The sequence below is a fragment of the Nomascus leucogenys genome, chromosome 17, assembly GCF_006542625.1.
Source record: "Nomascus leucogenys isolate Asia chromosome 17, Asia_NLE_v1, whole genome shotgun sequence".
Classification (NCBI taxonomy): Eukaryota; Metazoa; Chordata; class Mammalia; order Primates; family Hylobatidae; genus Nomascus; species Nomascus leucogenys.
Window position 1 is genome coordinate 57,678,645 of NC_044397.1, and position 23,568 is coordinate 57,702,212.

A 23,568-nucleotide genomic window follows, 5' to 3' on the forward strand; every position below is an offset into this window, starting at 1 on the left:
ATCGAGATTATAAGACAAGACAGAACGGATTCCTTTTTTTTTTTTTTTTTTTTTCTGAGACAGGGTCTCACTCTGTTGCCCAGGCTGGAGTGCAGTGGCTGCAGTCTCAGCTCACCGCAACCTCTCCCTCTTGGGCTCAAGTGACCCTTCTGCCTCAGCCTCCTGAGTAGCTGGGACTGCATGCGCATACCACCATGCCTGGCTAATTTTTTGTAGAGATGGGGTTTCACCCTGTTGCACAGGCTGCTCTCGAACTCCTGAGCTCAAGCAATTTGCCTGCCTCAGCCTCCCAAAGTGCTGGGATTATAGGTGTGAGCCATCACGCCTGGCCAGGTCATACTCTTTATGACAATAAGATACCAAATTATAAACCAGACCTAAGGCGATGCCAGGCAAGAGTGAAATCACACAGTCCTATAATTAAAAAATAAACTATGTTCTCATTGCCATAGGATTTTTCTCCCTTTTTCTCTATCAACTAAACAAACACTAGCCTTAAAATAAACAGTATTGAAACAATTACAACTCTACAACCACCAAACATCAACTAATTAACCCCCATTCCTCAAGCCGTAACTGTGACTTTAATTAAACAAAAAACTAATTTCTATAACTTTTTCCTAATAAAAAACACCAACCATAAACTAATTCTGCCCAGTTTGACTACACATTTAAGTGCCTTCATGTCCCTACTTTACCTTTTAACATAAAAGACCTAATTATAATACATTGCAATATTGTCTCCACCCAAAAGTAAACATAAAACACATATATATGTTTACTTATTACACAAAAACACAATCCTCTTCCATAGATATCCATAAATCCTATATCCTGTGAATATGTGATAACGCATGCAACTGAAATTCCTGTCTTACCCCTCCCTCCCTCCTCCAAATACTTACTTTCAAATTTTTAGCCAGAGACTACACTTCCTGCTTACAGATTGTAATCCCTTTCTTAAAAAATAAAACTCTGCTTTCTAAATATATAAACTACGTAATTTTTAAATTAAACCCAGCAAGCCATAGAAGATGTGTCCAGCCTGTGAGGCAGGCCAGGTAATGGGAGCTCCGAGGGAGGTTTGGCTGTGAGCCGGGAGCCACGTCTGTAGTCTTCAGTGTCTTTGCAGGGGGTCCGTGTCTTTCTCTAGGTCTTGGAGACCTTCTGACAGATAAGGTAACTTCTGCTGTCTCTGACCTCACAGTCAGAGCCTCAGGTTTCCTTTGCTCCTGACCAGCCCTGCATCTTCCCCAAGCAGCTTCCTGCTTAGTGCCTCCTCCAGCCTTTGTATATACTTGGAACATTCTCAGCAGCTCCTTGGAGCTGGAGAGGCTGAGCAAACAGAGGCTGAAGGTGGAAATGAGAGTTCTGATCCTACAGCTGTTCCATTGTCTTTGGTTCTACTCAGGAGACTGATCAGCAGGGAATTGTGTGCCTCTGAAGAAAATCTAGAGTGATCAAGGCTGAGACTCAGTGAAAGAACAGCAAGTATTAGACTGTATTTCTTCAAATTGCATCAATTTTTTTTTGACAGGGTCTCACTCTGTTGCCCAGGCTGGAGTGTAGTGGTGTGATCTCAGCTCACTGCAACCTCCCCCTCTGGGCCTCCTGGGTTCAAGCAATTCTCGTGCCTCTGCCTCCCAAGTAGCTGGGATTACAGGCACATGCCACCACACTCAGTTAATTTTTGTATTTTTAGTAGCGATGAGGTTTCACCGTGTTGCCCAGGCTAATCTCAAACTCCTGAGTGCAAGCAATCCACCCACCTCAGCCTCCCAAAGTGCTGGGATTATAGGCAAGGCATGAACCACCACACCTGGCCACATCAAACTTGTAAAAGAACAATATGAATGTTTTATTTATAACATGTTCCGCTATTCCTGGGTTTAAAAGTGTTTGTCTTAAATTTCATTTATATTTCCTAAAGTCCATGATATGTTTGGGGGTTAGAAAGAAGCAGCTCTAAGATAGGTGAAGGAAGTTGCACAAAAGCCAGGAGCCTGAACAATTCACTGTGGAAGGAAGAGGTTTGAAAACTATAAAATGTGCACACATGGAAAGTCTCGATTGTGTTCAAAAGTTGGCTAGGAAATGCCCAACTTTGTACATTAACACAAGCTTGGATAGGAAGATGTCCATGCTCTCGTGGACTCCAGTCACAGCTCTCATGTTGCACAGTAGAGTGATTATTTTGACTAGCATGACTGTTTAGTTGGAGCCAGGGATGCATTGAGACTCGTCAGATTCCTTTCTAATTTTCAGATGAGTGTGTTTCTCCAGCGAGTCCCTGCCTTGTCCCTGCATGACATCCCGTGTCCTTCCTTGCCCCTGCAGGTTCAGATTGAAGGCAGTGTGGTGTACAGTAACTACTGTGTGGGCCTGGAGGTGCGAGCCCAGGCCCCTGTCAGTGTGATCTCCGAAGGCACACACCTGTTCTTCTCCAGGACCACCTCATCCCCCATTGTCCTCAGAGGGACCCAGTCCTTCCACCCTGACAACCCTAGGGCGACTCTAAGGTGAGCACCACCCACACACAGAGCTGTGCAGCTACTCAGACTGCGCATTCTGCAAATGCAGGCTCTGGAACGTTGGAGGCTATTAATAGTTTTAAATTTTAAGCACATCAACTTTCATAAGTTTAACTGCTTTATTTAGGATCAAAATATAAGGGAATTGAGGAAAAGAGTGGAAGTAAAATGTGAGTCGCTTTTTAAGGTGGTGTTTAAAGAACGATCTGTTTTGGAACATGAAGTTTGAGTGTCACCATTGTTAAATTCTTGGTTAGTGAGATGCCGTGGTGTGTGGAAGGCTTGGTTTCCACGGGTTGCTCATCTCCAGGTGGATGGGTCTCTTGTTGCTGGAGGCTGCCCGCAGTTCAGCCCTTGGTCCTCTTCTCCATCCACACCCCTTCCCGCCTATGGCCTCAGCCAGGGTCCTGATGTGGATCCATCCATGATCCATGTGCAACAGCCTCAAACAGGAATTCTCTGTTTAGACCATTCTCCAGACTCTGGGCTGTGAGTCCCGGCGTCCCTACAGCGCCCCCTCTGGACATCCTCAAGACATCTCAGCTGCACACCTGCCTTCTGTACCCATGGAAGGACCTTTCCAGTTGCTCAGACCAGAATCTTCTTTCTTTTTCTTTTCTTTTTTTTCTTTCTTTTTTTTTTTTTTTTTTTTTTTTTTTTTGAGATAGGATCTCACTCTGTCGCCCAGACTGGAGTGCAGTGGCTCGATCTCAGCTCACTGCAAACTCCGCCTCCCGGATTCAAGCGATTCTCCTGCCTCAGCCTCTTGAATAGCTGAGACTACAGATGCACACCACCATGCCTGGCTAATTTTTGTATTTTTAGTAGAGACGGGTTTCACCACGTTGGCCAGGCTAGTTTTAAACTCCTGACCTGAAGTGATGTGCCCGTCTTGGCCTCCCAAAGTGCTGGGATTACAGGTGTGAGCCATCATGCCCGGCCATAGGCCAAAATCTTTACCAGCATCTTTTACTTTTTCTTTCTTTTTTCTTTTTTTTTTTGGCCCTCCTTTAAACATCAGTTCCACACCACCTCCCCTACCCCTGGTATGTTCTGGTTTGAGCTGCCAGGGTCTTGGGGCTCATCTCCATAAGATCTCCTGGCCAGTCTCCACAACTCCATCCTCCCCTGCAGCCCTGTCTCCAAGGCAGTGATGGGTTCTTTTACTAGTATTATTGGTTTTTACTCTTTTTGATTTAGGGGATATGAGTCCAGTTTTGTTACATGGATATATTGATGGTGTTAAAGTCTGGACTGTTAATGTAACCATTCCCTGAATGCTGTACATTGTACCCATTAGGTAATTTCTCATCCCTCAACCGCCTCCCACCCTCCCTCCTTTTGGAGACAGATTCTTTTAAAACAGAAGACTTTACTTCACAGTTCGACCCTCCAGCACCCCCTTTTTACTCAAGAGTAAAAGCCAAAGTCCTCACACTGCCAATGAGGCCGACATGACCTCTCCCAACCCATTGCAGCTTCAGCTGTCCCTTCCTGCCTCCGCAGCTCACTGCGCAGCCCATTTGGCCTTCCTGCCCCTCCTTGGACTTACCCAGCTTGCATCTCTCTCAGCTCTTTACAGCAAGGGTTGCTTCTGCAGCTCATCACTCAGTTCACCAAACATCTGCCATCAGCCCCTTCACTCATTGCTCAAATATCACCTTCCCGGTGGGGCTCCCACTGAGACTCCAAAATGACAGATCCTACCCTGATTTGATGGCATCTTTCTTCACAGTAGTCACCCCTGACATCGAGCCTTTGCTACTTACTATGGTCATTGCTCTGGAGGGCAGGGCTCTTATTTGACATATCCCCCATGCCTGGAACGTAGTAGCTAGTCAGGGAATATTTATTTATCAAGCAATAGATGAGTTGCGTTGTTTTCCCAACCCCTGTGATCACACATATTCGCTGTATTCCAGGTGTGGGATCTGGTGTTTCTTGAGTTGAGAGGAGGCAAAAGGCTGCTTGGACTCACCAATTTGATTCATGTACATGCTCTGGGAAGGCCCTCAGCCATCTGCAGACTTCCCTGCACCCAACCTAAGGAGACAGAGGCTGTGTCTTACTCATCTTCACATCCCCATGCCCTAGCAACAGCACAGTGCCCAAAAACAAGAGCTCCATGTGTGGCTGCTGAAATGAGCTCAATTTGTTCCCTGGGAGTATAGAATATTCCAGCTAAGTCACAGGGGCAGTTGCTCTGCACAGCCTGTGAGCTAGAGCAAGACTGGCTCGAGGTTGGGGATGACACCTTCCTGCTTGACCTGGACAGAGCAGCCATGTTTATCTCGTTAGGTGTGGCAATTGTTGTATTGCAGAAAGACTGTGAGACTGGGAGGAGAAATGTGTGAAGTCCATCTCACAGACCCCTCACTGGCTGTGCTACAGGGAAACACTCTGAGGCCTCCCAAATGCATTTCCTTCCTAAAAGTGGGCTCACATGGCATTCTTGTCTGTCACATGGAGCTGTCATGAGGATGGGGTGCAGTGTTTGGGAAATACTTGAGGGCAGCACAGCTGTGTGACTTGGGAAGTGGCAGTGATGTGAGCAGAGGAGATTGCTGTGTGCAGAGAAGGGGTAGGAAGCCTGGGGCGGCCAGAAGCAAGGCTGTCTGGAGTCAGGCCTCAGTGAGTCAGATGGTGGTGCTGCTGCACTTTTGCAACCTCCCACCTCACTTACAGGAGAAACTGTGGGAAGCAATATCTCTTTCCCAGAACGTGTCCCCTGTGGTCCCCCTCACCTGGGGAAAACCCATGCAGTGACACAGGGTAGTCCCTGACTCTGCCTGATGCTCCCCTCAGCCACTCCGATGACTTCTCCAACAGGTATCACTGGGAATGTGCCACCGCCAGCTCCCCAGCACATCCCTGCTTCGACTCCTCCAGTGCACACCAACTGGACGCCACGGCTCCCACTGTTTCCTTTGAGGCACGGTGGCTCAGTGCCAGCTATGATCAGTTCCTTGTGATGCTGAGGGTCTCCAGTGGTGGCCGGAACTCTTCTGAGGCCCGGGTGTTCCTGTCCCCCTACCCTGACTCGGCATTCAGGTACCACCTGCCCTGCATTCAGCACAGCTCAGCTCACAGGTGTTTGTTCCCACCTGGTGCTAGCATCCGTGAAAGGAATCTGCTGTGCACAGCAAGCAGTTTGGAGTTTGGCCATACAGGATTCTCACTGCAAAGGAGGAGGAGAAGACTGTTCAGAAAGTGGCTGGGGAAGCAGTCCCCGCTCTCGGGCTGACGTCTGGGCAGCATCTGACAGCCAAGCACACTCGCTAAAGCTGGCACAGCCAGGGGTTCCCAGTGGAACCTCAGCGGGAGCCCTCCCATCACAGCACCCGCCCGAAAGATCAGGGACCGTCCTGGGGCTTGGGGCTGAAGCCAGGAGGCAAAGCCATCAAGTTCCCAGCCGGGGGTTTCAAGGCCATTGCCCAGGCCTTCCAAGCATCACAGGGTGGAGGGGACAGCAGTGTGGGCCCAGTTGTGATGTCTGAGACTGTGAAAGATGCAGAGGCAAAGAAGTGCTGTGCCCCAAAACCAGAACCCCTGTAGCGCTGAGGCCGAAACAGCACCAGTGGGTGTAGTGCAGCCCCCAGACACCAAACACAGGATACCAGGACCGAGCCAAGTGCAGGAAGGGTGTGAGTTGCAGCTGTTTCCCAGCCTCCTCCTCTAAGGGGGTTGAGTCATTATGTAAGTGAACATTGGGATGGAGCAGGAGCCCAGGCCCACCTGCTTTGGACACTCTCCCATGGGGGCTGCAAGCTGGCACCCATCCAGGAAGCAGTGCTGGGACTGACCCTCTGCCCACAGCCCTATATGTCACCTGGAAGGCCCCGGGCAGATTGAGCTGCTTCCATCATGGATGGTAGGGGCAAGGGGGCTGGGCAGTTACTATGGTCCTATTTGTGGGCTGGGTGTTTTGGGAAGGCTTCCTGGAGGAGGAAGCAAATCTGCTGTCCTCAGAGATCAGAAAGACTGCTTTGAAGGTCATTCCCCGGACTGGAATTCAGAGTTTCAAGATGACAGCCATGAAAATAAGGCTCAGTAGATAAGAGTGGGCCATGCCATGGTGAGCCCCAAGGTCACACAGCACTGCCTAGGGGCCCCCACAGGCCCGGACTACTGACTGTTATTTGAGGCTCTGGATATGTACTAAAAGTGAAGAAATGCCAGGTACAAGGCTACAACAATTGGGGCACAATTTAAATCATTAAATTTAACAAATTAAATACTTTCATTCCAAAAATGTAATGTACTATATACCTCTGCTACTCATAATTACAGAATTTATTTTAAAATAGTCTTTCGATATGTGCCAAAGCTCTCAGGATCTTTTGATCCTGTCAGGAAGGTCCAGGCCTATGTGGATGATGTCCCCAGGAGGTCTGGGGCTGGAGGGACCTCTCTTTGCCCATGTCCGTCTGCACCCCCATCACCCCACTGTGCACCCACACAGATGCACCCTTTCACACACACACACAGCCTGGGCCGAGTGCCAGGCGAGGACGCTGTGTGGCCTCTCCCACCGTGGCTCCTCAGCCCTGTGCTGGGAGTCGAGTGCTGAGGCCATGGTCTGAGACGTGGGCCGTCAGGTGCAGGGTATAGGATGTTTGCATGGGAGACACCAGGTACCACACATACCCCAGAGTATCTACCGACCTGGCCTTTTAAACCCTCCTAAGTCCCACAGGAAATAAATCTGTTAAATCCCAAACCACACCCGAGATATTATGAAAAACCATAAAAGTGCACTCTGGAAAGTGCTGGGTCAGCAAACAGACTAGAGGGCTTGACAGAAGGCAGCCGTGGAATGCAGGCCCAAGGGAGATGGACGCTGGGCTGTGGGTGTGGGATGTGTGAGCTGCCCATGACCCACAACCCTGTACAGGGAAAAGACGGGGCCGAGGCAGTGGAGACATCTTTCTCTGTGAGCATCTGAGGCTATGTGGGAATCACAAAGGTGGACGGCCACAGGGAGGGTTTGGGAGGGGATGGGTTTGCAGCTGGTAGAAGCAAGCCCTGAAGCAAGGCAGCGAGGAGGGATCACATGGTGGCAACTGCTCTAGTGTGGAGAGCTGGGCCAGAGCCCAGGCTTGGAAACAGAAGGACCTTGGCCAGGTCCAGCTCTGCCCTCACCGCTGTGTGACTCGGACAGGCTGCACAGCCTCTCTGAACTCTGTAAGGTGGCAGTGTCCTTGCCTCACTGGATCTCACAGTGTTAGAGCAGATCACGCGAGTGTCGAGCTTGGCACAGTGTTGGCCACTCCATATGTGCCATCATATGTGCTGTGACATTGCTATTGAAGTCCCTTAATAAAGATCCAAAGTAGGGTGATTTAAATATGCCTAAGATGAATTAATGTGACCAAAGAACCCTCACATTATTTTCCTAAAATCTCAAGCCAATTTATATATTTCAGATTCGTCCACATCTCCTGGGTCAGCTTTAGAGACACCTTCGTCAACTGGAATGACGAACTCTCTCTTCAAGCTATGTGTGAGGACTGCGGTGAAATACCTAATCTGTCTTATTCCTGGGATCTCTTTTTAGTCAATGCAACAGAAAAGAATAGGATAGAAGGTAAAAAGGATTAATGGCTTTATTTTGTTGTCTGAGGGAAAAACTCAGGGTTATTGTGAGATTGCTAAAATATTGCAAAATACAATTGGTATGACCCAGTGTGTCTGACCTGCCTGGTGAACGGTCCGTCATGCTTCCCCAGCCCCTCTTGCCTCTACAGTCCGTGTGAACACTTGTGAGGCACCAGCAGAAGATGTGCCACACTCAAGGGCTGCTTCTGACCTCAGTGTGATATGGAAGGCTGTGCCCAATATCCCTATAGGCAGTTTTATTGAGCTAAAGCCACAGTTCAGAAGGACCTGCGATGTGACACACTGCCCAGAGGGCTGTGTCCCTCAGCACCTCACCTGTCTTTTGGGCCAGCTGCACAGTGAGGAACGAGCAGAGGAACCAGGATGGAAGGTTCCAGTCCTTGCTCCCACACTACCAGCTGGTGGCTTTAAGGAATTCTAAGATTTAATTTTCTTGGGTGAAAGATGAGGATCCTACTATTTCACAGAGTGGTATCAGGGCTAAATGCAATGTGTCGGAGCGTGCCAGGCACTGGTGTCAGGACACTGGGTGCTGCAGGACACGAAGGTTTGAACCAGGAGTGAGACTGATTTCTCACTTGGCACTACTTGTGATCAGAGAGGTGGCTCTGAATGGCAAACAGAGAAGCTTTATTTCTGAGCTGGAGAGCCAGCTCCCACAACAGAGCTGGTGCCAAGCCCCCGCTGACCTTCACGTTTCTTAAAGATCCCCTCCATGAGGCCATTCAAAGCTTCCACAAGTAGAGCTTTGGGTACAGCTGGCCTGAGCAGCCACAGGGACATGAAGACATAGAGGGTGATTGTGCCCTTCTTGGCAGAGAGGCATTCCAAATTCTTTTGGGTAAATTGAACTTTTCTGAATCAGAGCCCATGTTGAACAGATCAGAGGAACTTGCAGTGGAAACATACAGTGGTTAGACTTTCAGCAAAGTAAATCATGGCCCCTAGATATGTCTCTCCCATGGTTGCAAGTAAAAGCTTGCTTTATTGAGAGGTCATTTATATGCTCATGGCATTTTTTTCTTTGCTATTGATCCTGTATCATAAATTCTTTTTTTTTTTTTTTTTGAGATGGAGTCTTGCTCTGTCGCCCAGGCTGGAGTGCAGTGGTGCAATCTCGGCTCACTGCAAGCTCCGCCTCCCGGGTTCACGCCATTCTCCTGCCTCAGCCTCTCCGAGTAGCTGGGACTACAGGCGCCCGCCGCCACGCCCGGCTAATTTTTTGTATTTTTAGTAGTGACGGGGTTTCACCATGGTCTCGATCTCCTGACCTCGCGATCCGCCCGCCTCGGCCTCCCAAAGTGCTGGGATTACAAGCGTGAGCCACCGTGCCCAGCCTGATCCTTTATCATAAATTCTAACAGCAGTTTTGAAAACTGTTATACTAGATACTTGCTGTATTATTCTCTTCTTGCACTGCTATAAAGGAATACCTGAGGCTGGGTAATTTATAAAGAAAAGTGGTTTATTTTAGCTTATGGTTCTGCAGACTGTACAGGAAGCATGGTGCTAGCATCTGCTCTGATGGGGCCTCAGGAAACTTTTACTCATGGTGGAGGGCAAAAGGGAGCTGACACATTACATGGTGAGAGAAGGATCGAGGCGGCAGGGCAGATGCCACGCTCCTTTAAATAACCAGACCTCCCACGAACTCAGAGCAAGAACTCACTCATTACAGCGAGGAGGGCACTAAGTCATTGGTGAGGGATCCACCCTCGTGATCTAAACACCTCCCGCCAGGCTCTCCCTCCAACACTGGGGATTATATTTCTTTTTTTTTGAGACGGAGTTTTGCTCAGTCGCCCAGGCTGGAGTGCAGTGGCGAGATCTCGGCTCACTGCAGGCTCTGCCTCCCGGGTTCATGCCATTCTCCTGCCTCAGCCTCCTGAGTAGCTGGGACTACAGGTGCCCGCCACCACGCCTGGCTAATTTTTCGTATTTTTTTTTTAGTAGAGACGGGGTTTCACCATGTTAGCCAGGATGGTCTTGATCTCCTGACCTTGTGATCTGCCTGCCTCAGCCTCCGAAAGTGCTGGGATTACAGGCGTGAGCCACCGCGCCCGGCCCACTGGGGATTATATTTCAACATGAGACATGGAGGGGCAAAACATCCAAACCATATCACTTACTGGCGGGTAGGGGAGTGAGAATTAAGAGAAACCCCATGCACCCCAAGTTTTTTCTAGAATACCCATGAATAAGTCATGCCTGGGAGTGCATAGGATTCAGCAGACCCCTCCCCACTGACTTGGGAGGAGCAAATGCCAGGTGCAATCACAGTGAATCCTGCCTTCTACTTCCATACATGTGCTTCCTGCTGTTGGCCAACACGCCAACACAGAACACGCCAACGCCACACTCTGTGCCCTGTATCTCTTAAGTGTAGGTTTTCAAATTCACAACAGATTTGTTTATAACATAGCATCCTTATATAGTCTGTAGACTTTTTAAGCAAATATTTTATATTTTTGCTGCAAAATTCTAACACTGCCCAACGTTTGCTTAAGTTCCCTTCTGCAGAGTAGTGGGGCTGCTGGGTTCGCTGGGACTTGGTGCCATTTCAAAGTCATCACAGTTAAACCTGCTGCCCACTGAGCCTGGCACTGCAGATCCTGATGCAACGACCACACCATTCTCACGGGAACCTTCACCCATGACCCTTGGCCAGCCTGCCCCTTCAGCTCCAAGGGGAACCCCCACAGAGCCCATGACTGGAGTCTACTGGATTCCTGCTGCGGGGGGCTCTGCAGTCCTCGGGGAGGCTCCAGAGGAAGGTTCGCTAGACCTAGAGCCAGGGCCACACAGCAAGGGATCCCTGATGACTGGCCCCTCTGAGAGAAGTCAGCCCACCCACAGCCCTGACCCTCACCTCTCTGGTAAGTGCCACTGTTCCTGCATGTCATCCCTCTTGTCTAGGCACCAAAGTTACCTTTGGAAGCAGTGAATCTGGTGGGTAAGGTGTGAGATCACATCAACATGGGCCTTTAAATCAGAGAGCGCCAGGTTCACACCCACCACTTGCTGATTGTGCAATAGTCATCGAGTTTCAGATTTCTCATCTCTGAACTGGGAAAATGACAAACCCATGGCAGGTTCTGAGGCTGCAGTGAGGTTCCGTGTGTGCAGTGTCTGTGCTACAGTAGTTGTTTACTCCACACCGGCTTCCTCATCCTCCCCTGCCCTGGGGTCAATTGCTTCACTTTATCATTGGGCTTAAGGGGGATGGAAACCATTCTGGTACTTAACAAATGGAGAGAAAAGGTAATAGTGAGAAAAGCTCTGACCTGGCATCTGTCTCTCCGTCACTGTCCCCAGTTGCTTACTGATTTTGCTGCTTACTCTTGGGTGATGGTGGTCTCATGCTCTACATGCTCTTGTCAATTCAACTGTTCTCCAGGCCTCCCAGACTTGGCTGGCTGGCTGGAGGGACCGCTGTGAACTCCTCTGCCTCTGGGAAAGGAGGGCTGAGGGGACAGGAGGCGACATTTGCAGCAGGGCATTCCTATGTCCATTTCTCTCCTTCTAAAAGAAAAGAGTGAGACATTTTCTCTAAAAGAACAGTAAAAGACTCGCTTGAAGAGAGGAGGGATGCTGGGTGTGGAGGCAGAGACCCACATGTAAGCCTTGGTCTCAACTTACTTGCTGGGTTATTCTTAGAAACCACACACCTACTGGAGCTCCATCTCCTCCTCCTGGGGCCCTGGGGCAATGAAACATTCCTTGCCCAGCCGTCATGAGGGAGGGAAGACACCCCCACTGAGGATGTTTTGTAATCCACAGAGCAGTGTATGGGGTCTAGAAATACACCAAGGACAATGTGACCCATCAGGGGAGCTGCTATTAATTTCAGAGGATTCTGTGATTTTAACAGAAACATTATATTTTGTCCTTTCATATAGATTTTGAAGCCTATTACAGTGATATTCAAGAAGCAATACCATCGGGCGGAAGACAGCCAGGTGACTGTGCTTCTATGCCTGCTGCCTCTCTCCACTCAGCTCTCCTCCACAGCCTTTCTGCAGTCTGGATTTCCCACCTGCTCCCTTACACAGCCACTGAGAGCTCCACGGAATCACAGGGAAAAGTTGAAACTCTTACATGGCACGGTCTGAACCAAACCTTTATTTCTAGCTCCCCTCTTTCTGCCCTTCTCTCACCCTATGCTCCAAAATCCCAAGAGTAGCCCCAGGCCCAAGGATGAGCATACCAGCTCTTCCATGCCTTGGTCATGGAGTGTCGTCTGCCAAAAATGCCTTCCTCCATGTCCTTCCTAAGTTATCTGCTCAGCGAGCCTCCTCCTTCAGGTCTGGCTCCATTTCTGTCTGGGAAGTCTTCCTCAGGCTTGTCTTGTAAGGACCACCACTCCCCCCACCTTCCTTGCTCCGCCCCAAAACACACACACACCAGTTCAGTATTTATTCCCTCCTCTGGGAAGCAGGTGGCACCTGGCACTTAGTGGCTCTTTCTTCTATGTCTCTGTCTTCTGCTCTGAGCGCTTCCAGGAAAGCTTCCACGGCCAGCTTATGCTATGTTCTCAGATGGATCATAGTCCCTGGCACATTGGCACTCAGTAAACACATGTAGAATGAATTGATGATCAGTGAATGACTTATTCATCTATTGAATGAACAGATGGATGATCAGTGAGTGACTGATTTATCTGTCTAGTGAAGAGATGGATGTCTAGTGAATGATTTATCTGTCAAATGAGTAGGTAAATGATTTATTTGATGAATGAATGAATAGCTGATGAGTGAAGGATTTATCTATCGAGGGAATAATGGATGATGAATGAGCGATTTATTCCTCTGATTTGCGGCAGTGTTTCCTTCAACAGTCCTCCTCAGCTGCTTCCAACTCCACGGCTTCTCCAGCCCTTCCCACGTTCCTTCCTGTGTGTCATGCTGTTCTTGGATGAGATGGTCAGTCAGGTGCAGCCACAGAGGAGAGAAAAACAAAGAAAATACTCCCAGATCCTAGAGACAAGAGGCATGGCAGGCCACGCAAGCCCACATGGGGAAGCTGCAGAGAGGTCAGGAGGCAGCAGACAGGAGCAAGGGGAGCATTTAAGCCAAGGTCTTTTTTGGGGTTTCCACAGGAAAGAAAGGCAAGGCCAAGGCAGGGCTGGATGAATAGTTTAGCATCAGCTAGTTTAATTTCGCAGATCCTAGGCCTAAGGGTGGTCTCTAGTTGCCCAGGATGATTTGTTGGGGGTGGTTCTGGATTGGTCAGTTTGCAAATCAAAGACACATTGCAGGCTGGGCCTTTTGTAATCTCTAAGAGTTGGCTAGCCCCAGCCCCAGGAGAAGCACTCTCTTCTTAGCCAGAATAATTTTGTTTCATTTTGTTCTTCAGTATATCAAAATATCATCATACAGAACATTTAAAAGTCTTTATGGTACACACGCAAATCTGTTGTAGAGGCTCACATTCATACTCACAGTAGGTGCTTAATTAATACAACTGAATGAATGAAGAAAGATCTGCCTTTGTATTGCATTTATAAAATTATTCCTCCTTGCAGGAGTAATTCTGACCCCTCAACATTTGTGTTTTATTACTGTATCTTGCTTCAGTAACCTTGGTTTCAAGTCTTAAAGGAGCCTCCTTAGCCTAAGTGAAGTGCAGCGACTCCTTCTTGCCTAGACCATGCAGGAGCCCTTCCTTTGCCCTCGCTGCTTCTCTTCTTGCTGCCTGCAGTCATCTCATCACATGACAGCCAGAGGACTCTTTTCACCACAAACCAGGCTGTTGCCACGCTCCTGACAGGTCCCTCCAGTGGCTTCCCAGGGCACTCAGGACAAAAGCCCATGGCTGTGCACCCAGCATGATGTAACCCTGGCAATGCCTCCAGCCACGTTTTTCCTCCTCCTGCCCTCCCTCCCTCCCTCCCACCTGCCAACCACTAGGGAAGATCATTCCCACAGCATTTTGGTTTTACTTAACCTGGAAACTCCTTCCTTCAGATATTTGAAAAGCTCCTTCTAGTCTTAGTCTTCAGAGAGGACCTCCCTGACCTCCATCTCAAAAGGACTCCCTTTCCACACCACTCTCTCTTCCTCTGTATACCCCGCTTTTCTTTCCTTCATTACCCGACTTTATATTATTTATTTATGTGTTTTCTCATTTACTTTTTGGACTGCCTCACTGTTAAACTCCAGATAGCAAGGACACCATTGATCTGGTTCATGCTCTGTCTCCTGTTTCTAGACTAGTACCTGGACTTAGTAGACCATAATGAATCTTGCAGAAGGAAAGAAGGGAGGAAGGGAGGGAGGGAGGGAGGGAAGGAGGGAGGGAGGGAGGGAAGATGCCTTTGGACCACTAATTACATGATAACAAAGTACATCTCTTGAATATGTTTAGCTGCTGAAGACATATTAGCTATGCGGTATCCAGCAATAGTACAAATAGGGATTAATATCAGCATTGAATCACTAATGCTTTAAGATCATCATGACTTTTTTTCTTTAACATCTATTGGCTTGGTTATCTTCCTAGAAAAGGACACCAGCTTTCCAGGATCAGGACCTAGCTTGAGTGCCGAGGAGAGCCCTGGAGATGGGGATAACCTGGTGGACCCCTCCCTGTCTGCAGGCAGAGCCGAGCCTGTCCTCATGATTGACTGGCCCAAGGCCCTGCTGGGCCGAGCAGTTTTCCAAGGCTATTCGTCCTCGGGTAGGAATGTCCTCTTTGTACCCTGCAATTTGCAGTGTTTCTGTAGCTTTTAGATATCAGCCCTCAATTTCTTCTGAACTTTTCATTTTACTAGATAAGTATTTAGAATTGTGGTACCTTTTCTATTTGTGCTTGTTCCTCTATGGACTATGGCCTGAGACTCTTCTAACAAAAGTAAAGTTAGCATCTGTTGCTACCAGGAGCATCTTGTGTGTAGACCAAAGGGGAAGAGGGGCGCTGCCAAGTGCTGCACGTTCTGTGCACCCAGACACCTTGGTGCGCACAGCCTTTTCTGTGACAACCTTTTGTAGGGTGGAAGCTGCTCCTGAACAGCAGTTGAATTTCTAATGGATTTTCCCAGCCCAGACATGCTGGTTTTGCTCAATTTGTTGGATTTCCCCCTTTCGTGGTAATACATGTGATTGTGTCATCCCTACAGACCTCTTGGGGAGGATCTGGATTTCACACTATTTTTAGATAATTTTCCCTTCACCCTTTCCTTGAAGCATTTCGAGAAGTACTATTTTAAGATTGTAATTTTAGAAACTGTCCATGTTTAGACCATCAATCTTGTATTTCCGATCTCTCCTTTTTTCAGGGTAAGTAGTGTGAGGTCAGCCTCTCCCTGCTAAGGAAGTAATCCAGTCACCACGGTCAGCAGTTACACCCAGGTTAAAAGTTGTCCATAACCAGTATTCTACAGACTTAAAAATAGCTTCAAAATTCCTTAATCATACTTTATAGTATGATTTATAAAATTGCCAAATTAAACATGAACATAATTATAAACATATACAATAAGATCTTAACAGAATTCTCTTGTTGCTTGGGACATTAGTGTCATTTCTGAGCCAGGGATGGATGGACCATCCTCAGTAATGCTTCTGTTGGGCAGGAGAGGCTTTTTATAGAAGGCAGTAACCAGCAACCTTTCCAAGCAGGAGTGTCATGTTTCACTAGTATCTATGTTAATTTCACCCCTGGGGGAAGAGTAGAGCCCATTTCCAAGGACTCTGTGTGACCTCTGTCCCTGAGACCACTGACTATCGTTTCCATGCAGCCATGTCTTTTTATTTATTTATTTATTTATTTATTTATTTATTTTATTTTTTTAGTTTTTTTTTTATTATACTTTAGGTTTTAGGGTACATGTGCACAATGTGCAGGTTTGTTACATATGTATCCATGTGCCATTTTGATTTCCTGCACCCATTAACTCGTCATTTAGCATTAGGTATGTCTCCTAATGCTGTCCCTCCCCGCTCCCCCAACCCCACAACAGTCCCCGGAGTGTGATGTTCCCCTTCCTGTGTCCATGAGTTCTCATTGTTCAATTCCCATCTATGAGTGAGAACATGCGGTGTTTGGTTTTTTGTCCTTACGATAGTTTACTGAGAATGATGGTTTCCAGTTTCATCCATGTCCCTACAAAGGACATGAACTCATCATTTTTTATGGCTGCATAGTATTCCATGGTGTATATGTGCCACATTTTCTTAATCCAGTCTATCGTTGTTGGACATTTGGGTTGGTTCCAAGTCTTTGCTATTGTGAATAGTGCCGCAATCAACATACGTGTGCATGTGTCTTTATAGCAGCATGATTTATAGTCCTTTGGGTATATACCCAGTAATGGGATGGCTGGGTCAAATGGTATTTCTAGTTCTAGATCCCTGAGGAATTGCCACATTGACTTCCACAATGGTTGAACTAGTTTACAGTCCCACTGACAGTGTAAAAGTGTTCCTATTTCTCCACATCCTCTCTAGCACCTGTTGTTTCCTGATATTTTAATGATGGCCATTCTAACTGGTGTGAGATGGTATCTCACTGTGGTTTTGATTTGCATTTCTCTGATGGCCAGTGATGATGAGCATTTCTTCATGTGTTTTTTGGCTGCATAAATGTCTTCTTTTGAGAAGTGTCTGTTCATGTCCTTTGCCCACTTTTTGATGGGGTTGTTTGTTTTTTTCTTGTAAATTTGTTTGAGTTCATTGTAGATTCTGGATATTAGCCCTTTGTCAGATGAGTAGGTTGCAAAAATTTTCTCCCATTCTGTAGGTTGCCTGTTCACTCTGATGGTAGTTTCTTTTGCTGTGCAGAAGCTCTTTAGTTTAATTAGATCCCATTTGTCAATTTTGGCTTTTGTTGCCATTGCTTTTGGTGTTTTAGACATGAAGTCCTTGCCCATGCCTATGTCCTGAATGGTATTGCCTAGGTTTTCTTGTAGGATTTTAATGGTTTTAGATCTAACATTTAAGTCTTTAAGAAAGCTGAAACTGGATGCCTTCCTTACACCATGCAGCCATGTCTTTTCTGCAGGTATTACAGAACAGACGGTGACAATCAAGCCATACTCTCTGAGCAGTGGAGAGACGTACGTCCTGCAAGCGTCTGTGGGTATGTTACATTGTCAGTTGCATTTATGAGGATGAGGAGTCCTGCTGCGTCTCTGTAAGTTTACTCTTCCTGAGGAATGGGGTGCAGGTCTACATCAGGGTAAAAGACTGAGCAGCTGCCTTTTAAAAAAATTACATATATATAGGGCTGGGCACGGTGGCTCACGCCTGTAATCCCAGCACTTTGGGAGGCCGAGGCGGGCGGATCACGAGGTCAGGAGATCGAGACCATCCTGGCTAACACGGTGAAATCCCGTCTCTACTAAAAATACAAAAAATTAGCCGTGGTGGTGGGCGCCTGTAGTCCCAGCTATTCAGGAGGCCGAGGCAGGAGAATGGCATGAACCCAGGAGACAGAGCTTGCAGTGAGCTGAGATCGGGCCACTGAACTCCAGCCTGGGCGACAGGGCAAGACTCTGTCTCAAAAACAAACAAACAAAAATACATATATATCTTATTTATGCTAGACAACTGTACAAATTGATTCCTTTCCTGCAAATCTGTCCGTAATCTCTCTCTCTCTATTTAAACCCTAGAATGGTGTTATTGCTTGTTTTGTGCAGCTGATGTTCATTGAAATTCACCCACAGGCCTCGCCTTACCCTTGCTCTGCATTCCTTCTTGCGTTTCCATGCCTACCTCAATCTGAGATCATCGTTTTGGGGAACTTGTAGACATTTTCCCACATTTCTAGAGGTTTTCATTCCATATGACAAGCACAGTGGACTTAACAATTTTTTTTTTTTTTGAAATGGAGTCCCTCTGTCACCCAGGCTGGAGTGCAGTGGCGCAATCTCCGCCTCCTGGGTTCGCGCCGTTCTCTTGCCTCAGCCTCCTGAGTAGCTGGGACTACAGGCACCCGCCACCACGCCCAGCTAATTTTTTGTATTTTTAGTAGAGACGGGATTTCACTGTGTTAGCCAGGATGGTCTCAATCTCCTGACCTTGTGATCCGCCCATCTCGGCCTCCCAAAGTGCCGGGATTACAGGCGTGAGCCACCACGCCCAGCCTTTTTTTGAGACGAAGTCTAGCTCTGTTGCCCAGGCTGGAGTACAGAGGCATGGTCTCAGCTCACTGCAACCTCCGCCTCCCAGGTTCAGGCGATTCTCCTGTCTCAGCCCCCCGAGTAGCTGGGATTGCAGCCTCCTGTCAGCATGCCTGGCTAATTTTTTGTATTTTTAGTAGAGTCGGGGTTTCACCATGTTGGCCAGGCCGGTCTCGAACTCCTGACCTCAAGTGATCGATCCACCTGCCTCGGCCTCCCCAAGCGCTGAGATTGCAGCCATGAGCCACCGCACCCAGCCAACAATTTTTATCTACAGATAGGTTTGGTTCAACATCCACAGTTTTGCATTAATCAAAACCTACCAGGAATTTGCAAACTTGCATTCTGTGTGAACTCTTGTGCCATGCAAGTGGGAAACCTGAGGTTCACTTTCTCCTGAGAACTGGCTGGGCTGGGCTCAGTGAGATCCCTGAGGGTCATCTGGATTCTCACAGTTTCTATAAACATCTGCCTGCCCCTTCCACGTTTAGCATTTAACAATTAACCCTGGGTCCCTGCTTTGGGTACAAGATGGGCATCGTTTGCTTTTGTTTCAACAAATACCTTTTGCCTTTGGCTGGACCTCTTTCTTTTGCCTCTGAAATTTGCCCAAGTGACAAGTCTAAAGACAGTTCTCTTAGCTGGGCCATATTCCTTAATGGTGCAGGAGACACATGAGAGTCTCTCCATGGCCCACGGGCCTGGTCAGGGGCTGGCTGCCAGGTGGTGCACTCGGGCTCCAGGTCTCCTGTCAGCCTCATCTCCCTCGGCCTTGCACACCCTCGCTGACTGCTGCCCTCCCTTCCCATGCTCTTCGGATAACACCAGGCCCCCTCGTGACTCTATCTTTCCCTGTGGTTATTTTGGCTGGAATGCCCATTATTTTCCCCACATCCCTTCCTAAGCCCAGTATAAGACTGATATCCCAAGACCGCTCGCTCAAATGTGTCTTCTTTTGTGGAGATTCCCCTGGTCAGCCAGGCAGGATTCATCATCCTTTTCTCTCGGGTTTTACTTTTGTTATGAGATCTGTCTTCCATGGTTAATGCGACTGTTAAATAAGATAATACAGGAACAGTGTCTAGCAGGGCGCCTGGTGTGTAGCAGAGGCTCAACAGATGGTACCTGCTGTTATGATGAGAATGATGATCATCAAGATTTTAAACCATTTGACATGTAAATTTCATTTCTATAATCCATCTCAAGAAAAATACATTAAACATTTAAAAACTATATGTATGAGAATAATCATTATGGGGTGATCAATAATATCAGAAAATGGAAAATAAGCAAAATGTTTAATCGTTGGGGATAATAGTTGTGCATATTAGGGTATATCTGTTCCATGTCATCTTATGCTGCTATTTACAACAGTGACTTTGGATGCTCAATGTCAACACGGAAAATAGTTATGGTATTAATATAGTTAATAAAACAAAATATAAAATTTTATTGCTGCTATACATTCAACGATGCTGTACCTATGTGTGTATGTGGCTAAGGTTTTGAGAGAATCCAGGAGAATGGAGAAAGTTTGCTTTGCTGGGTAATGGGTCTGTTAGCATCATCTCTCTCTTAGGCTTCGGTTTCTGTCTGGGTGGTTGCCATGTGACTCCCAGGTAGGGAGACACTTCTGTCTCCCCAGGGCCTAGGATAGTACCTGCCCCACCCAGTGGGTGTTTGTTATGTTAATGAATGCTATATGCAGTGGTTCTCAAACCCCAGAACTTCAGAATCCGCTAAGGGTATGTGAAAACTACCACTGAGTCTCAGTTTCTGAGTCAGCAGGTCGAGGGTGGGGCTCCAGAATCTGCATTTCTGACAAATTCCCAGGTTAGTCCTATGCTGCTGGTCTGGGGACCCTACTTTGAGAACCCCTGCTATAAGGTTTATCTATAAAAACTTATTCCTATGCTGCTGTAATTCTCCATCATGGGTGAAACCCCTGCTTCATCTTTCTCTTTAGCTTCGAAGCATGGCTTACTGGGTAAAGCTCAGCTGTACTTGACAGTCAACCCGGCTCCACGGGACATGGCCTGTCAGGTGCAGCCTCACCATGGTCTGGAGGCACACACCGTCTTCAGTGTCTTCTGCATGTCTGGAAAACCGGTACGTGGACAACCCCATGTCTGTCGTGAGAGACCCCAGACAGTGGCACCTGGCAGTCACAGCAGTCACAGGTGCTGTAGGAATGGACAGTGATGTCCTTCCCCCCTGTGAAGGAATTCAGCCTCCAGTTGAATGTTGGAAAGTTGGTTAGGCATGAATGGACTTCCCCACACACTAATGAGAGGAGTGCAAAGTGGCCCCCTGCTTGAGAAGGTTCAGAATTTCACAAAGAGACAAGGGCCTGCTCACCAGGAGTCGTGGCAGGGCATCCACTGTCCTGCAGCCTGGTTAGAGCAGGGGCCTCCGTTAATGCTGCCCCCAAGAAAAAGGCAGGCACATGACCCAAAATGACGGGGAGAGTCTGGCCCTTTCCCTCCCAGGGCACATCTCTAACATGGACTTACACTCACTCTTTCTGTGGGCCATGGAGAAGACCATTGTGATTTTGTTGCTCAGGGTCTTGTGAGGGTGAAATGAGAGGATGGATTTAAAAAAATGAACGCAAACCAGCCTGGCCAACATGGTGAAACCCCATCTCTACTAAAAATACAAAAATTAGCTGGGTGTGGTGGTAGGCGCCTGTAATCCCAGCTACTTGGGAGGCTGAGGCAGGAGAATTGCTTGAACCCAGGAGGCAGAGGTTGCAGTGAGCCGAGATTGTGCCATTGCACACCAGCCTGGGAGACAGTGTGAGACTTGTCTCAAAAAAAATAAAAAAAAAAAAAGATGAATGCCTTAGGTGATGGGCAGGCAGGACAGGAGCCTGTGATATTGTGACCCTGGCACTGCCCTCTCCATCCTCTCAGCCAGGACACTGACCTCCCTGCCCTTCTGCCTGACCCCTTCTGTAGGAAGCCCCACCCTTGTCCTCCAGAGGGCCCAGATCGTGGCCTTCCCTTGAGGCACCCCCACCCGTCCCTCATGCCCCTCCTGCTGCGTGATGCCCAGCAGTGGGGAAGCTGAGGGGCAGCTGGGGCCCTTCACCCTGAGGGGGCTGTGACAGTCTGATTTTTGACTGTGGGGAGCTTCCAGGGCAAGGAGAGGACACAGACACTGGTGGGGAATCTCAGTATTGTTCGAGGAGCCCTTTGGGCTTGGTGAATGGAGAGCCCTGCAGGGCCCAGGGCTCTGGGCAGCTGGGAATGCTGCTTACCTGTCACTTACCCTCTTCCTGGCTGTAAAGAACGTCCTTGGTACAATGAAGGCTCAGCTGTGTGTTTATGTATTGGGATGTCATTCACAGTGTGTTCATTTATACTATTTTTGCTCCCTTGGACTGGATCATAGGACTTCCATTATGAATTTAGTTACCAGATAGGAAACGCCTCCAAACACACTTTGTACCATGGGAGAGACACCCAGTATTATTTTGTGTTGCCAGCTGGTGAGCACTTGGACAATTACAAAGGTAAGCCATGGTGCCAGCTGGAGTCACTAGCTGTGCCGACCTACAGTTCTAAAACTTTTTTCCTGGTTTTCAAAAACGAAACTGTGTCTAGAAAATAAAATCACCTTGATCAGTTTAATGCTTTTCAGTTTAGGTTTATTATCTACCTTTTAGTGCAGTAAGAACATTTGTAATATCAATAAATTAAATCAGTTTTTAATATCTTAAATGTTAACTGAAATAAACTGTAAATGATAAAATGCCAGAGAATGTTTTTTCATATATAAATTAAATATTTAAAATCAGGACATTTCTTATTTACTAATGAAATATGTCATATCTGGTCAATCTTGCATTTATTATAGATGAAACCAAATCAAGGTGTCCCCCTAAGGAACAAAATATGGGGTAAATGAATGTGAGTTAGCACGTTAGTAACATAACCTCAAAACAAAATGAATCCCACAGTGTTTACAACTTTCTGCTCTGACCCTGTTCCTGAGGTTGTGGTTACTTCTAAACCAGTCCCTTGGAACTGGCTTCAACTGAGCATACGAGACATGCAGCCATTTAGGAAGGTATCTTGACATGCGCAAACCCAGGCTGGTTAAATAAAAATCTTGGGGGGTGGTGACTTTTTAAGTTTCTGTTTTACTTTTTAAATGCCTGGAGGATTCTGATGTGCAGGGAAGGTTGAGAGTCACTGATCTAGAAGTTTCTTTGATTTGGACTGGTAAGATTATTAAAGCCTGAAGTCCGAACTAGTTCATTCACTTGATTTATTTAAGTTTCACCTCTCCTTTAAGCCAAAATGAAATTCCTTCTTCTTCATGAAACTTTGCCTGTCACCTTCAGTTAGAAACACTTGCGCCTTCTTCTAGATACAAGTCAATTATATTGAGCGAAACTTCTGAGCAGGGCATTTTGAGATCTTCATAATCGTGCTCTGCTTTGTATCACAGTGACTTTGTACTCCGTTTGATCTTGAGTTTTCTTGAAGTCAAGCTGCATACAGGGTTATGTGAGACCTAGGCTGGGCAAATGTCCCAATAGAAGGACCTTGGGCCAGAGCCTCAGCTCTGTGTTGAAAGTAAAGATTTCTTAACATAAATTTACAGACCAAATTTCAGGTCACAGTCCCAGAGCAGTGTCAGGGTTAGTGATGTTACTCAAATCATTCACAACCATGGTATTTGTTTATAATTGTCAGTATCAGTACAGCCAATTCCTATGAATACCTGAACTCAAGATTTATAAGGGGGCGAACATAAGCAAAATAAATACAATACAGTAAATACTTAATGCATACTTTTTCTCGTCCCATCTTTTGCATGAGTGAGTATGGCACAGACTCAGCTTGTTAAAATAAGTGGAGTCGTGCCTAAAAACTGCTCCTTCTTTTGGATTTTCTATATCCGTGCATAGGACCAACCTTATCTGTTAACGTTATTTGTTAAAATTGCTGCCTCCAGAGCCCACCTAGTATCCACTGACTCAGGATTGTGGGGAGAAGATGGAGCACGGAATTTGCTTATAGACGAGATTCCTGGCGCTTGGGCTGCAAGTGTCCATAGACCACATCTTGAGAAGTGTTAACCTCCAAAATTAAGTCCCCAATCCTTGGCACTGGGTTTCAGGTTGAGAATGTTGTTATAAAGATACATAGAGCACACCTGGGCATCGATCTTTCTGTGTGGTTCCCATGACGGTGCCTGTGGCCCTCAGCATCTGGCCATCACCTGCACTCTGAGCCTGATCTGCAGGTCCCCTCACCACAGCCCTGCACACCAGTTACATGA

General features: G+C 47.3%; 1 protein-coding gene across 2 annotated transcripts in view; it reads left to right on the forward strand.

Moving 5' to 3' along the window:
- The window catches only part of PKD1L1 (polycystin 1 like 1, transient receptor potential channel interacting), a 183,584-nt gene that overhangs the window by 52,154 nt on the left and 107,862 nt on the right, over window positions 1–23,568 (forward strand). For both annotated transcript variants that reach the window (XM_030796568.1, XM_030796567.1), the window contains exons 15-23: window positions 2,338–2,519; window positions 5,361–5,582; window positions 7,958–8,118; window positions 10,658–11,026; window positions 12,050–12,109; window positions 14,652–14,828; window positions 17,151–17,228; window positions 20,240–20,382; window positions 21,670–21,790. In XM_030796568.1, coding sequence (XP_030652428.1) covers window positions 2,338–2,519; window positions 5,361–5,582; window positions 7,958–8,118; window positions 10,658–11,026; window positions 12,050–12,109; window positions 14,652–14,828; window positions 17,151–17,228; window positions 20,240–20,382; window positions 21,670–21,790 — 1,513 coding nt within the window. The remainder of the gene's footprint in view (window positions 1–2,337; window positions 2,520–5,360; window positions 5,583–7,957; window positions 8,119–10,657; window positions 11,027–12,049; window positions 12,110–14,651; window positions 14,829–17,150; window positions 17,229–20,239; window positions 20,383–21,669; window positions 21,791–23,568) is intronic.